This window comes from Cavia porcellus, unplaced genomic scaffold (assembly GCF_034190915.1).
Source record: "Cavia porcellus strain 051 isolate PalLab524CR breed Dunkin Hartley unplaced genomic scaffold, mCavPor4.1 scaffold_14, whole genome shotgun sequence".
Classification (NCBI taxonomy): domain Eukaryota; kingdom Metazoa; phylum Chordata; class Mammalia; order Rodentia; family Caviidae; genus Cavia; species Cavia porcellus.
In genome coordinates this window covers 64,021,684-64,037,370 of record NW_026947497.1, presented here as the reverse complement: position 1 = coordinate 64,037,370, position 15,687 = coordinate 64,021,684, and the positions used below count along the sequence as shown (strand labels likewise).

At 48.7% G+C, this 15,687-nt stretch overlaps 2 protein-coding genes across 2 annotated transcripts; both read left to right on the top strand.

Moving 5' to 3' along the window:
- The first annotated feature begins 497 nt into the window (after positions 1–497).
- On the top strand, positions 498–3,773 carry LOC100722103 (serine protease 44-like). Its single transcript, XM_013160109.2, has 5 exons — positions 498–713; positions 894–1,044; positions 1,282–1,547; positions 2,239–2,399; positions 2,921–3,773. The coding sequence occupies exons 1-5, from the start codon at positions 551–553 to the stop codon at positions 3,143–3,145; spliced, it is 966 nt and encodes a 321-aa protein (XP_013015563.1). The 5' UTR covers positions 498–550; the 3' UTR covers positions 3,146–3,773.
- Positions 3,774–5,193: 1,420 nt separating this feature from the next.
- Positions 5,194–12,656, top strand: LOC134478617 (putative serine protease 45). Its single transcript, XM_063260506.1, has 6 exons — positions 5,194–5,361; positions 6,946–6,972; positions 10,289–10,439; positions 10,893–11,167; positions 11,910–12,073; positions 12,374–12,656. The coding sequence occupies exons 1-6, from the start codon at positions 5,253–5,255 to the stop codon at positions 12,623–12,625; spliced, it is 978 nt and encodes a 325-aa protein (XP_063116576.1). The 5' UTR covers positions 5,194–5,252; the 3' UTR covers positions 12,626–12,656.
- Positions 12,657–15,687: the final 3,031 nt, after the last annotated feature.

The following is a 15,687-nucleotide window of genomic DNA, read 5'->3' as shown; positions in this document are numbered from 1 at the left end:
GACTGGGGATTGAACCTAGAGCCTTTGCACTGAACTAAGCCCCAGCTTAAAAATATTTTTTTGTTGAACAAGGTCTCCTTAAATCCCTAAATTGCCCGGGGCTGGGCATGACTTAGCATTCTCCTGCCTCAGCCTCCCAGAGTGCTGATTAGAGGCTTAGGCCACAGGGCTGACTGACTGGTTGTCCCTATGCATGCGTCAGTGCCATGAGACCAGGGCTGACAGGACAGCTCCACAGGAGAGGAAGCTTTTGAGAAAGGTCTGTGCCGATCAGAGCCAGGGATCTCCTGGGGGGCGGCAGGTGTCGGGGTCATCTCTGGCAGGACACAGGCAGGACACAGGGGCTGCCCGGGATGCTCCCCACAAATGAGGCTGGGGCTGGAGACCTCAGGGCTGGGAGCACAATCGCGCCCCGGGCTCCTCCCCTAGGGGGCGCAGCCGCCTCCGGGCAGAGCCCGCTTTCCGCCTCCAGCGAACCCCGGGGTGCACGGGCCGCCAGGAGGGGGCGACACTGGGGCCACACAGAGGCGACTCGAGGCCTGGAGGTGCCATGGCGTCCCGCGTCGCTGGCTGCCTGCGCCTGCTCGTCTGGCTGCTGCTTCTGCGGCCCCAGCTCAACGCAGACCCCGGGGACGGCGTGATGACCCCCTCCCCAAGTGGGCCGGGGACGACCGTAGGGGCGGAGAAACAGAAAGTAGACCCCCTTCCCAAAGGTGAGGTCCCTGTCCCTGTTTCTGAGGGAGCAGGGGTAGAGCAGGAGCTCAGGGAGGATGGGCGGCGGGGCGGGGCTGAGGTCGGGGGTGGGGTGGGGTCTTGGGGTCATTGAGGTGCCCTGAGCCTTTGAGGAGAGGGGACGCGGCCTTGAGCCCTGTCCCTTTACTGACCTGCCGCAGCCTGTGGCCAGAGGAGGATTGTCGGGGGACAGCCAGCAGCAGAGCGGAAGTGGCCCTGGCAGGTCGGCCTGCTGGCTTCGGGCAAATTCGTCTGCGGGGGCTCCCTCATCAGCAGCCGCTGGGTTCTGACTGCAGCCCACTGTATCTTCGAGTGAGTGTTTGGGGCGGGACCTGGCTTGGAACTCTTGTGTGACCTGGGACCAGTCCTATCCCTTTCCCAGAGTTGTTTTTCCCCGTCTGCTTAAGGTGTGTTCCCAGGAGAACCACCAGCCACAGTGTGGTGGTCCAGGAGAGGAGGAGGCTGGGAGGGCAGAGGAAGGTGGAGCCAGACTGGTGGCGCCAAGAGGCGTGGTAGGAGACGCGTGTAGCCCTTGGACTCCCTCTGCAGCTTTGCAGAGTACACCGTGAGGCTTGGAGACATAGACCTGAAAAGTAAAGCCCCAACAGTCGTGGAAGTTCCAGCCAAAGACATTGTTATGCACCAAACTTACACTCGCGTTGGAGGAGTCTTTGACGACGTCGCCCTGGTGCTGCTGTCCATCCCTGTGAATTACTCCACACACATCCAGCCCGTGTGTCTTCCCATCAGGACCTTCCAGTTACAAGTTGGTACAGAGTGCTGGGTGACCGGATGGGGCAAAAGATCTGAAAATGGTAAGCCAGGAAGCCAGGAGGTAGAGATCCCAGGGCTGGGAGGGGGCTTCCCAGTGGCCTGGGCGTGTGGCTTGAGTTAGGGGGAGGCAGGCTTTCTAGCAGGGTGTACAGAACAACAGCAGAACTCTAGGTGAATTTGTGTTGGTGTCTCAGGCCTGGGGATCCGAGTCCCCAGCTTGGTGGGCCCTCTGAGGGTGATGAGCTGTCACCCAGTTGAAGCTGTGCCTCCCTAGAAGCACCTGCCTTGGTACACAGGGCACTTCCTGTTTGTCAGAAGAGGCCAGGCAGCTCCTAGTGGGACTCTAGGGGTCCCCTTTTCATTTGGTAGCTTCAGGGCACCAGGTGGCTATGGGTGTGTGACCCTGCTCTGGAAAGGAAAGATGCTACCCCGAATCTCAGGGCACCCTGTCACCTGTCCTTGCAGTACTTGGGTGACAAGTGCTTGCTTGGTTATTGTTTCCCAGAAGGCAAACTTGCTTCCCTGCCCTGGGCTGCTCTCAGTTCTGCTGCCTTGGTTTGGAGCTTACTACCCTCTATACACAGGGACTCGCTTCCTTCAGGGTCCAATGGGGACTGGAGACATTAGGGAGAGGACACTCATGTGTGGAGACTGTATTGATACCCAGAGCAGGTGGCAGCTCCTCTCGCCCTGTCACACAGATGCATTTATTCTTGAATTCTCTTTCCACAGAACCAAAAGCAAATGCCACGCATTTGCTTCAGGAGGTAAATGTGAACATAGTTGAACATAACAAATGTAACGAGTTACTCAAGAAAGGGACCAAGTCGTCCAGCAATGCAATCAACGAAGGGGGCCTCTGTGCTTATGGCGAAGGAAAGGACTCCTGCCAGGTGAGTTCAGGGGCCCCTTGCTGAAGTGCACTGTGGTTGTCCCCTCAAAATCTATTTTCCTAAGCAATAGGGCCTGACCCATCTCCAGCCACCACATTTACCCTTATTCAGATGAAGGGGATGCAAGGACAAGTCTCTCCTGGGTAGCCTGGTGCCATGGTCCCGGGGTTATACCCATTGCATGCCATGTGTGAGGGAGGCGGTGGGTAGCAGAGGGGGAGCTCCGGCTCCTGTTTACCGCCCTGCTCCGGCACACGTGGTGTGCTTGGGTGAGCAGTTCAGTGCTTGTCTTCCTCTTATCTTGGGTCCATTTGTTCAGTACTTTGGACAACAGAACTTTTGGTTAGTTATCAAAAATCAGTTTTGATTTGTTAATAAGGTGGCATTGGGACATCTCATCATAGCGACAGGACCCCATGGTGGCACGAGTCTGGGGAAGCCCCATGTGTGCCCGATGCCACACCCCATGGGGCACCAATATGCTCTGACACCAATTTGTGTTGTTTCTTTGCTTTTGCCAGGGAGACTCTGGGGGCCCTCTTGTCTGTGAATTCAACAATATATGGATGCAGTTCGGTGTTGTGAGCTGGGGCATTGGCTGTGGCAGAAAAACTCCAGGAGTCTATTCAGATGTCCGTTTCTATAGGGACTGGATTCTGAGACAGCTCAGTCGGTCCCCATGCAGAGACACAGCAGGCCTCCTCATTCCATGCCTGTGTCTGCTGCTGCACCTGGCATTCTGGTGACTCTTGTCACCCTGCCTGCTCCCCCCTGGTTCTGTGTCTCTCCCAGCTCTCTCCTCTGACCTCCTTTTCTTCTGCTGTCCTGTGTTCAAGTTCTGCTTTGATTTACTGCCTCTGGAGAACCCACAATGGACCAAAGCAGGGAGTTGGGGCCTGCTAAAGGTCCTGGCCCCATGTGCTGGTCACCTGCTTCTGCCATTTGTACTGCAGGCTGAGCTGTGCCTAAGGGAAGGGGGTGAGGCCTGGCCAAAGGCCCAGCATCTTTCCAGGAGGAGCCTGATGACACCCAGACATCTTGGAGAACATCTGTAAGCAGAGACGTCCCCAGCCGTGGAGCCAGCCCTAGCCCTGGCCTAGTGTCAGGCTGTGCCCTGAGCCTGTGTGAGGCCGGCAAGCTGGGTGACTGATGAATGTCACCAAGTCCTTGCACAAGTGCCAGACTGGGACTTCAACATGGTGTCCAGGCTAGCAGAAGTCCCCTGTACCCTTGTGTGGGTCCTTCTATTGGTGGACAGCCTCATGCACACTTCTGATTTTTGTGGTTGCAACCAGTGACACCCCAGGTTGTGTGGAGGCTGTTCTGGAGTGTGGAGATTTCAGAGTGCACTGAATAAATGTTTGTATAATGTTCTGTGTGATCACCTTTCTGCTCCCCTTCGTGGTGATGGTACAGAATGTACTCTGTGCAGGACTCTTTTTCCCCCGTAGATAAGGAAACTACACTGACTGTACTTATTCACCCCCAGAAAACGTGGGGAGGTTGCATCCCCTCAGACAGGAATCCAGGGCTTGGATAAGTGTTCTTGCTCCTTGTGTGCCTGGCTTAGTTAGCAATACTCATGCAGGAACTCTGTATTTAACACCTGCTTCTAACCTCTCCTAGCAGATTAAGAGAGGAGCTTGGTGCAGGCGTGAAGCTGGAGTGTATGAAATATTATTCTCCTTTCCGTGCAGCCCACTGTGCTTCTCAAGTTCTGGTTACACAGGGAGGGGGATGACAGCCATTCCCTAGACTGTATGCGGGTGTCCTCCCTCCTGCAGGCCACAGATCTGCAATGGTCCATGTGATCCACCCCTCCGATTCTCCTGCCTGCAATGCCTTGGGGGTCAGCACTTCACCCCAGCATCAGTGGGCTTCCACGTGTCAGTTTGATCAATCTGCCAAGAGTGGCTCTCATACCGGATCTTTTACTATAGCACCCACTGCTTTGGGAAAGTGCTGGCTCTCCGTGGCAAAACCCATTTAAACTTCTTTTGCTTGGAATCTATTTGCTAGAACTTCTTCCTGGAACATCTAAGTGCTACAGCAGTTGGGGCCCTTGGTTCGCAGGTTGCTTTTCTTGGTCGTATGGGCCATTCTTAGCATTGCAGTTCAGGCTTTTCACTCTTTCACTTAAGAACACAGGTTCTACCTTCGAAGTTTCCATCTTATAGGTGGGGGTGGGCCTAGGAAGGTGACTTTTTAAACAAGTTCTCTGGTGCTGGCCCAGAGACCTTAACTTCAGAACTAATGCCTTGCATTCCCAGGAATAGAAAGGACTGTTTCTCTTGACTGCAGTAGCCGATTGGCACGTCGGTGCGTGGGTCGCTTAGGTTGGGAAGGGTCCTCATAGTTCTGTACTATGTGGGGGAAACAGGCACCTTGATCCTCTTCCCATCCCTGTCATGTCCTGAAGATTCAAACGGACACCCGACACAACCACCACGGAAGGGGACAAATGCCTCTCCCATCTCAGGTCACCCCCAGGATGCCTTGGTTAGTTTTAGGCTCTGCTCAAGGAGGTATCTCTCATGTTTTGACCCAGGTTCTGGGGTTACCTCACACACGGGTATAGGGGTGCACCTCGAGGTGCTTTTGCGCGGCCTGTGACACGGAACAACCACAGAGCCAGAGATCCAGGGTTACTGAGGTACAAGACATGGCCGGATGCGTGGCGTTGCCTGTGCGCAGGCGCGCAGCCTCGAATGCGGTAGTGCCCCAGCGTGCGTCATGTGCTCTGCGTGCGTCACGTGCCAGGCATGCGTGCGTCACGTGCCCAGTGTGCGTGCGTCGCATGCTGGGCGCTGAGAGGCTGCGAGGCGCTGAGGAGCTCCGGGGTGGGTGAGCCACATGGCGCCTTCACCACGCGGTCCAGGCGCAGAGCCCTCGGGGCCTTGGGTCCTGAGTTGTCGCCTGCTGCTGCTCCTGGCGTGGTTGCCGCTGAGCTCACCAAGCTCGGGTGAGGTGGCCAGCTTGCCCCTTCCTTGCGCCCCCCTGCCCAGCCCCGGCCTGTCCAGCGCTGGCCTCACTTGCTGCCATCCCCACGCCACCGTTGCTGTCCTCGGTTCCCTTCCTGGGGCCCCTGCACTGAGGAGCACCCAGTCCTTTCCCTGCCGCGTTCCCGCAGCGCCCCCTGTGGGGCGGCGTTCAGCGCCGCGTGCCCCGCACCTCAGGAATAACTGGCCAGAGCCTACCTGCCTCTAGCATAGGCTCGCAGGGGCTGGGTCCTTCCAGAAGGACCAGAGTGGCATGGTCACCTCCTGCGCAGGCTGGACCTGCAGTCGCACTCTGAATGCTACACCCCTCCCCACCTCCTCCCCCATTTTTGTCTTCTGTGACCTTATATGCTACAGGGGAACCCCCTTTTCTGCTCCATCCAGGCCATTCATTGTGCTGTAGCTGACACACACACACGTTTTCTGAGCTGCTGGTTGGACCCTGCTCCTTCCCTGTTCACTGCTCTCTGGAGGAACGCATTGCCCTGAGCATTGGGGTGCCACTTGTGTGGGTACTTCAGAACATAGCAGGCCTGGATGTGCAGGCTCCTGCAAGATGTCCCTACTTCAGACCTCATCTTCCTACAAAACAACTTCTTTCACTCTGTTCTCCAACTCCATGGATGGCAGCTACTCTTCTCCATACCCAGAAACTAGTGTCACCCTGGCCTGCTTGTGTCCCTACATCTCATACGCATCTCACCTCTGTCTTGAACTATTTCCTTATTCAGACCTCACTTCTTACCTGGATTCTGGGGTGCCTCTGGTGGACCTCTTGTCACCATTCTGTCTGTTTTCTGTGGCCTGACCCTGTCTCACCTCTGTCGGCTTTCCAGAAGATCAAGATTTCCCCAGCTTCTTGGACTGGCTAATGAGGCCCTTCATGGTTGTCGCCTCATTCCCCTCCCTGCTATTGTCTGTCACTACCATAGGCCTTGCTTTTATCCCTTGAAGTCTCCAGCAGACCCCACAATTATTTCTTCTGCAAGGAGTATCTTCTTCTTGTCATCTCCCTCCCCTACTCTTCTTTTCTTTTCTTTTTTTTTTTAGTACTGGAAGTTAAACTCAGCACCTTCACATAGAGCTACATCCTTAACCCCCTTTTTAATTCTTTATTTTGAAACAGCATCTCACTAAATTGCCCAGGCTGAGCTTAAATTTGTTGTCCTCCTGTATCAGCCTCCCTGAGTGCTGGGATGGTGCGCACCACCTTGTCCAGATCCCATTTTTCATTTACGTTTTACTTTCTTATCTTTAAGACCTGGGCCTGTAACTTCCTCTCCTACGTCTCTTCTGTCCATCCCCTTTTTGGGCTTACCTGTCACTGGTAGCCCTGTTGCTGCGTGTACCTTGCCCAGGTGACTGTGTATTTATGTCTGTTACCCCTCCCTGGGCCGTGTATCTTCCTAGCTTCTAGCTCCAGTCTGGGGTCGTGGTGGGAGATGAGGAAATATTTGGTGAATGAATGAATACGATGAAAAATGCACTCTTTGCTGCCTTCCTGTCACAAGTTCTTGCTTTTACACTGTCTCCATTTTGTCCTCCAGGTTTCAAAGAGAACAAAACCATGCCAGGTAGGTTCATGGGCCCTACTAGGCTTGTGAGAGAGTGACGGCATTCTTGGTGGGTCGGTCCCAGCAGGCCTGGCTTCTGAAGAACAGCCTGTAGCCTCCAGGGATGAGAGGCAGGTGAAGCCAGTCTCTGGTGAAGTCTTACAGTCCCTGGCCAAATTCAGCCCAGGCCAAAGCCTAGGAGGGGAGTGTCTGGGAGCCCGAAGCAGACCCTTCCTTTCATCCTTCTGTGTTCTAAGTGTTGTGTTGCAGATGGAGCCCTGAGTTCTGGGGCTCCATCTGCATAACCCGGCTCTTAGGTTTCTTGTCTTTTTCCTTCAGGCTCAAAGTCAGAGGTTGGGCTGCTCCTGCCCTTGATTCTTGGGCTTCCATCATCCTGGGCTCCATCCTGCTAGGCTCCACCCTGATTCAGTTCTGATTGTTTAGTTTTACCTTTGTGGTTTGTGTTTTAAGAGTCCTTAAGGAGTTTTGTTTAAGAAGTCCTTTCCCATGTGTGTCACACTGGTCTGCTAACTTTATAGTTTTACCTTTCCATTTAGATCTTCAAGTACTGTTAGCGAGGGATCCAGTTTTGCTTTCCTTAAGTTTTCTTCTAGTGAGCCAGTTTCCCAACACTGCTCAACAGATCTTTACTCAGTGATTTGGGGGACTCTCTTATTTACATCAAGGTCCTGTATTACATGGATCCATCAAGCCCTTTGACCTTGTGTCGGTTTGTGCTGTTTTGATGATTTCGGCCTTCATGTATGTATGAATGTCTGCACCACACAAGGGGCCCTTCTTTGCTGTGCTTTCTCAAAGACAGCACCAGGTATGGTGTCGTACTCCTGTATTCCTAGCACTTGGGATGCTGAGGCAGGATGATCTTTGTGAGTTCAAGGCTGGCCTGGGCTACAAAGTGAGCTCAAGGCCAGTCTTGACTATATAGTAAGACCCTATCTCAAAAAGAGAAAAAAAAACCAATTCAATCAAAGACTGAGCTCCTCATGCACTTTGCTTTGCTATGTCAATTTTTGGGCAAGTTTATCAAGACTTAAAACTTCTAACATTGTTTCCCTCTCTAATATAGAAAGGATAAAAATACACGTTAAGATTCATGCATGTGTAGAACCTATAAGCAGCTTATGAGAACTGATCTTACAAAACACAATAAAATGAACAAATACTTTGAAGTAAAAAAGACACTACAGTAATTAGTGCTGATCCCGGAGTGTCATGAGGTGAAATACAGCAATACTATTATTCTTTGTCCAGAGTGATTTTAGTCTGCTTTGGTTTGTTTAATCTCAACATAAATGAAGATATAGATAACTGCATATATGTTTAAGGGTATAAGATTGATAACCATATTACTAAATTTTTGTTAGGTAGTTGAACTATTTGCAATATCGCTGTTTGAATTTCCACTCATATGTTCCACTTTTGTATCTTGAACAATTATTTATAAGAGGACAACATGTAAACATCAACTAGTGATTTATTACTTTTTTTTTACTTTTTCTTTGAAAGTATGTATTGTATCTACCTGTTTACTATTTTGTTTAGTTTTTCTTTAAATTAAAAAAAAGTCTCAAAAAAAACTAACATTGAAAAATGAGTTTAGGGGCTGGGGATTTAGCTCAGCGGCATAAGCACCTGCCTTGCAAGCAGGCAGCCATCAGTTCGATCCCCGGTACCGGTAAAAAGGAAAAAGACCAAAAAAAAAAAAAAAAAAGGAGTTTATAGATGAATTCTAGGAAGAAAATTGCATTGAATCATTTTATTTTATTTTATTTTATTTTGGTACTAGGGATTGAACTCATGACCTCATGCTTGCCAGGCAGGCACTTAGGCCAGTGAGCTAAATCCCCAACCCCTTGAGTCATTTTATTTAAGAGTAAGGACTGTCTCTCCATCTGGGTTATTTCCTGTGTTTTTCATTGGAGTTTTAAATTAGTTATGTTTAGTGTTAATTTCTGTGTACTTTACAATTTTTTTGCTTCTGAAAGTATAACCTGAGTATATTTTCTAGTTGGTTGTGATGAGTTAGAGAAATACTAGTGATTTTAAAAGTAAATTGTTTCATCAGGCCTGGTGGTGCACCCCTGTAATCCTGGCACTTGGGAGGCTGAGGCAGGAGAATTGTGAGTTAAAGATCTACCTGAGCTATAAACTGAGCTCAAGCAGCCTAAACTGCATAATGAGACCCTGTCTCAAAAAAAAAAAAATTTCATTGAATTATGTTATTTTACACAGTGTACAAACTATAAGTGTCTAGCTCCCCGGAACTGTCACACAGTAGACAAACTTGTGTTCCACACAGATTAGTGCAGTATTCTTTTTTTTTTTTTTTAATCGGTACCGGGGATCGAACTCACGACTGCCTGCTTGCAAGGCAGGCGCTTATGCCACTGAGCTAAATCCCCAGCCCTAGTGCAGTATTCTTATCCTGGTGTCTGACATTGAGATTATTTTTGTTCTTTAATGTCACATAATATTTGCTGTAGGCATATAATGCGTAACTATTTTAAAATTAAGCGTTTCTTTTTCAGTCTGGTAAGTAAAGTTGTAAATATGTGTTAACTTTTTCAGATGCCTTATTCTGTGTCTGTTGAGCAGAGGACATGGTTTTTGTCCCTCTCAGTTGCTAGAACTGTTGGGGAAATGCCTGGGAGCTCTCACTGTGGGCCACCCTTGCATTCCAGGAAGGTCCCACATGAGTTTGGATTGTTGTTTTTCAGAGTATGATATTGGCTAATATTTCATCTGGAATTTCTGTATCTGTGTTAATTCATAAATTCATGCAGATGTCCAGCTTGACTAATAGACAATGTGCAAGCCAAGAGTTGTGACCTGTGAGCTCATGTGTCCAGGGGTCTCGTGGACCCTGGTGCTACAGGCTCCAGATGCTCACTGCAATGACTTCTAGAATAGAAGTCAGGAGCTCTTCTGGACTCTGAGCAGTGGGTGGCATTCACAGGAAAGAGACATAGCAAGCGTTATAGCTTTTCAGGGGCAAGGTGCATGTTCTGCAAGGTGACGTAGGATGTGCATGTTCTGAGCTTGGGACTTCTCTGTTTCTCCCTTGTTAGCGTCCTGGCTGGATGCTCTCTGTGAATCTCAGCATCTCTCTCATCTTGATGCTTTATCTCTGTCATTGTCACTTTCTGCCTGTAACCACTGCCCTTTCAGAGCACTCTTAGTCTGCCCCATCTCTGAAATGAGACAAGCCCCTGCTTTTATATCTCTGTGTGACTTGGCCCCGGAGGGCACCCTGGTCCCAATTATTCTCATCCCTCTCTGTGGTCCCTCTGTCCCTCTGGCATGCTTGTTCACAAAGACTGTAGTGAGCCCTGGTGGTCATCAGAACTGGACAAGATTCGCCGCCACTGGCCCTGGGAGGCCAGTGTCCGGACAGACAATGTGCACGTGTGTGGAGGGGCCCTCATTGCCTCCATCTGGGTGGTGACTGCTGCCCACTGCATCCAAAGGTGAGTATGGCCATGCACCCAAAGCCAGCAGACCCAGAGCTGTGATGGGCCAGGCCAGGCTCTCTCATTTCTCTCTGAACCTGGGAGGTCTGGTGGGGAAGAATGGGAGGTAGAGTCATGCTCTCACTCTCACAGCGGGCAGGGACTGAGCCCGGGCAGGAGTTCTGAGCAGCAAAGCTAGGGCAACAGAAAAACCAGAGCATCTGCCCGCCCTCCCCAGAGCATCTGTGTACATCAAGACCCACATACGTGCGACAGCAGACATGCAAGGCCTCTTTGAATCTGCCTGGAGGAGACAGCGCTTAGACTTTGAGGGTCCCCAGGGGGGATGAGGGAAGTTGTCGAGCAGACTGGGTACACCTTCTGATAAGGGAGGCCAGATCCTTGGGCAAGGCAAGTGCGTGCTTGTGTGGGAAGCTAGTGTGTACCAGTGGGGCTCTGTGTTTCCTGCAGCAACAAAGAGTACTCAGTGGTGCTCGGCACCTCCCAGCTGCAGCCCTCAAGCCCCAGCAGGATCTTCTCGGTCCCTGTGAAGGACATCATTATACATCCCAAGTACTGGGGCCGAACCTTCATAGTGGGCGACATTGCTCTTCTTCGTCTTCCTACTCCCATCATCTTCAGCAAGTACGTGCAGCCCGTCTGCCTCCCGGGACCCACCTTTGACCTGAAAGTGGGGACACAGTGCTGGGTGACTGGCTGGGGCCAGGCCAAGCAGCGCTTCTCAGGTGAGTGGGGCAGGATGGGGGCCACTTCTTTCCTGCAACATCTTTCCTACTGGCTTCCTCATGGCACCACTCAGGAAGGCCGTGGCTGTCACCATGCTGTGAATGCCTTATGACTATTCATGTGGTGATCATTGCCATTGTCGTGCAGACAACAAGCTTGGCACAATCACCTGCTTCTTAAAGTAACTCAGAGCCAGGAGTTCCTAAGTTTACTTTGAGCATCTGCCACATTCTGAGCCCTTGACACTGGAAAACTTGGTGTTCCAGGAAGGAAGTTGCGATGAGGGAAGGGATGGGATGCAGACTAAGAAGGAAAGCACAGAGAACTCAGATCTTAGCATGGAGCTGCGGTGGAGCTGGGCTGAGCTCCGGGCAGAGTAACAGCCTGAACTGGCAGAGGGAGGTGCGAGTGCTAACTGGGGGGCAGAGGGAAGGGCCACCGTATACCAAGGTCACCCCGGAGAGAAACAGCACGTGGCAGACCTGGGTCCTCCCTTGGCTGCTCTGGAGCTTCATGCTGGTCTGCTTGGTTCAACAGCAAAAGCTTTCCGGAGAAGGGGACCCCAAGCTAAAGTCTTACAGGGAGAGGAACTTAGACCAGTTCTACCCTGCTGGGGCAGGAGGGACCAGGTAAAGGAGGGCCCAGACATGTGACACAGTTTGATGCGGCTACATTTTGAAGTGACAGGACCCTAAGCAAAGATAGGGGTGTTATTGCTTACCCTGCTGAGCTCTTCCACAGCCAACTCCACACTGAGCTCAGACCTGCAGGAGGCTGAGGTGTTCATCATGGACAACCATCGGTGTGACAAGATTTACCGCAAGCAGTCCCTCTTACCCTATGTTGCCCACCTCGTCCTGGGAAGCATGGTTTGTGCTACCAGTTATGGAGAAAATTTGTGCAATGTAAGTTGTAGATGTTCTGGCAGCTCTTCTGCTGGGAACAACTCTGGCGTGGCGGCCAGTTCTGGAGCAGGCTTTCTGTGACTTACCTCTCTGTTACCATCACTAGACTCTGCTCTTGTCCTCCTTCCTTGGTGAGTTTGACCTTGGCTCTTACTCTGGGCAGAGTCCCCAGTGAGGAACCAAAGAAAGCCCAACTAAGGGAGACCCTTGAGCAGTGTCTTGTAAGCAGCACTCCAGGTGGGGATCTGGGTTCCCAGGGGCCCAGCAGAGCCCCCTCCTCACTCTTCTTTCTTTGTCTAGGGGGACTCTGGGGGACCACTGGTTTGTGAAGTCGAGGGCAAATGGATTCTGGCAGGGGTGTTGTCCTGGGAGAAGGCTTGCGCCAAAGCAAAAAATCCAAGCGTTTTCGCCCGCATCACCAAATACACCCAGTGGATCAAGAAGCAGATGAACAATGATGTGCTCTCAGTTCCCAGCTCTGCCTCCTCCTGGCTCCTGTCCCCATTCTGGCTGTTTCTCCCCACCTTACCCTTGGTGTTTTGCCTATGCTGAATGGCACAGAAAGATATGTAAATACATGGATGGAGGAGAGAAAAAAAATTATACTTTTTAAAAATAAACATGAAAAAACATTTTTCAGTCCAAAAATTAAAACAGCAGTGATACAGTTCCATTACTGGATGATCAAAAATTTAAAAGATCAGTGATACTATTTTTGGAGGTTTAACCCAGGTCATGTGTTCACTCTTAGCAAGGGTCAGGCTGGGGAAGGGAGTGGCCCCAGGGGACTGAGTCGTACTTTGGCATCCCAGCAAGGATAGGTGTGGTGGATGGCTAGGCCTTGGATGACCAGAAGAAAGGGAGAATGGGTCAGAGGGCTCCAGAATCTGGGACTAGGATAGCAGAGATTAAATTTGTGTAAATAGGAGCTGACTGGGGTTTTTTTTTTTGTATTCCCTGGAGTGACCCTCAGGTATGTGGGTGAGGGGAGGGCAGGACCTCGTGGAATTAATTCTGCCAGGAGGCTCTGCAGGGTCAGGGGTGTGATATTATTTGCTTTTTCTCTAGTGCTAGGGCATGAGAAAGGGGCCTGGGTTTAAGTGGAGGTCCTGTATGGGGACAGTCAAAAAATGTTCTGCAGGAGGACAATACGATCAGCCCACAGAGAGCGTTCCCAATGCAGTTTGCTTGCTTGCTCATTCTGTTGCTCACTGTTTTAAGTTTATTATAAAACACTGCATGTTCACCGTAAAAAACTAGAAAGCATTAAAACCTAAAGAAAAGAAATACCCATGGGGTATTGGAGGTACCCACTCTTCATTTCAGTGAATTTCCTTCTGCAGTTTTATTCTTAAAAAATAAAACAGTGTATGTAATATCTCAATACATTCTTGTTGTGATTTACTTAAATTACCAAAAAAGTATATATATATACCCCCCCATCTGCCTCCACCACCAATCTTGCTACCCTCCCGGAAGTAGTTTATAATTAACATCCTTAAAAATGTATAATTTTAAAAATAAATGACACCTTTTACATGTGTTATTAATAATCCACATTTTGAAAAAGCATGTGACTTGAAAACCTTTCTCATGTGGCATTATTCTGTGTATTGCGTATGGTTTAGCCAGCAGCAGTTCTGGGTGGCTCCGACTTGGGACCTTGCAGCAGCATTCCAGGAATACACTCCTTGTGTGTGCAGAGCGCTTCTCAGTGCTGCATGGACTCCGTCACATCCACCTCTCCCCTCCCTGGAACTAGCTGATCACTCTGTATGTGACAGGAAATGTTTCTCTTTTTGCTAAAAATAATATTACTAATCTTTTAAACTTTTGTTCATCTAATAATGGAATTGTATCATTGATGTTTTAGTTTTATGATCAAAAAATGTCTTTTCATATGTTTATTTTTAAAAAGTGTACTTTTTTCTCTAGTTACTCCTCTGTCTATATATCTTTTTTTTTTTTTTTTTTTTTTTTTTTTTTTGGTCTTTTTGAGACAGGGTCTCACTATGCAGTTCAGGCTGGTCTTTAGCTCACTTTGTAGCCCAGGCTGGTCTCGAACTCGCAAGGATCCTCCTGCCTCAGCCTCCTGAGTGCTGGGATTACAGGCATGAGCCACCACGCCCAGCTTGTCCATATATCTTTTCCTTGTGGAACACCATTATTTTTTCTGAATATTAAGGTTTTGTATATTTTCTTGCAAATATTTTTCCAGTGAGCCACTTTAAAAATGCATACAAAAGTAGGTAATGTTATCATAAAGGCTTTTAAAACTATTTTTTTTGTCATTTTCCTTTTTATTGGTACTGGGGATCAAACTCACGACTGCCTGCTTGCAAGGCAGACCCTTATGCTGCTGAGCTAAAACTATTGTTAAATCATGGGTCTTTTGTCCATGGGTCTTTTACCTTGTTAGGATAGTTTTCTCCAGATTTTTCAGGTTGTAAAAGCTATTTTCTCATATTTCTTTTACATTTGAATAATTTTACATTTAAGTCTAATCCAGTTTTTATATATGGTGTGAAGTGGGAATTAACTATTAACAACCAGAGAACCAATTTTGTTGACATAGTTTCTTACAAAGTCTATCCTATTCAAGTGTGAATTTGATCTTAGACACTTAGAATAATTATCCCTCCATGTATTCTTGAGTGTATGAATTTAAAATCCCTATTATTTTTCCATTGATCTGATTGTATGTCCTGGTTTAGTGCTGAACTCTTTCACCTTTTTTATATTTTCTTAAATGATAGCAAACACTTTTCTCTTTTTGGACAAAATATTTTCTATATAAATTTTGGAATCACTTCATCAAATCATTAAAAATGCTATTGGCATCTGACTGGAATTAAATAGCCAGATTAATCCGGGAAGAATTGATTCTTCTATAGTGTTGAAGTCCTGACAGGATGTGCAATGTTTCCTTTTAAGGTCAGAAATTCTGTCTTTTCAGTGGTTTTTCAGTCTTGTCCATGGTTGTCTGGGAAAATATTAAGCTTATTTCTAAGTAATTTGCAAATTTTGGTTATATTGTGAATGGTATCTTTTCTCATTATATTTTTGCTAATCATAAATCTGATGTCGTAAAGATGTTTGATAGATTTTTCTTTTCTAAAATCATAATGGTGTTCAATCCCTGGCACCAAAAGAAAACAATTAATTAAAAAGATAAAATCATTGTGGTTTTGATTCTTGGCTGTCTTCCCAAGCACCTTCATTTGGTTGTCATGGTCCACGTTGTTGTGCTGGTGACCAAACTTGGGTCTCACACGTGCTAAGTAGATGCTGTACCCATGAGCTATGCTCTCAGTCCCTGAGACTATCTTTTTAGTTCAAAAAGTTTTTGGTCAATTCTCTTGGCTTTGAACACTTAAAAGTCTCTAAAATGGTGACAGCTTCAACTTGTGCTTTCCAATCACGAAGCCATTTACTTCTGTTACGTCATTGGCTGAGACCTTCAGCAAAAATACAAGACAGGAGTGATGATGGTGGGGACATATGGTGGTTTTGGTGTCTTTCATCCCTCCATCCCACAGGAATTACTTAAATCTTTGTGTCAGAGACTTTGGGGCCATGGTGATGAAATAATATCTGAATGATTTTTTGATGGT

Coding starts and splice junctions, on each gene's coding strand:
- LOC100722103 (XM_013160109.2), top strand. CDS start 551: ATGGCGTCCCGCGTCGCTGGCTGCCTGCGCCTGCTCGTCTGGCTGCTG. Junction 714..893: donor AGTAGACCCCCTTCCCAAAG/GTGAGGTCCCTG, acceptor GACCTGCCGCAG/CCTGTGGCCAGAGGAGGATT. Junction 1,045..1,281: donor GCAGCCCACTGTATCTTCGA/GTGAGTGTTTGG, acceptor CTCCCTCTGCAG/CTTTGCAGAGTACACCGTGA.
- LOC134478617 (XM_063260506.1), top strand. CDS start 5,253: ATGGCGCCTTCACCACGCGGTCCAGGCGCAGAGCCCTCGGGGCCTTGG. Junction 5,362..6,945: donor GCTGAGCTCACCAAGCTCGG/GTGAGGTGGCCA, acceptor TTTGTCCTCCAG/GTTTCAAAGAGAACAAAACC. Junction 6,973..10,288: donor AGAGAACAAAACCATGCCAG/GTAGGTTCATGG, acceptor TTGTTCACAAAG/ACTGTAGTGAGCCCTGGTGG.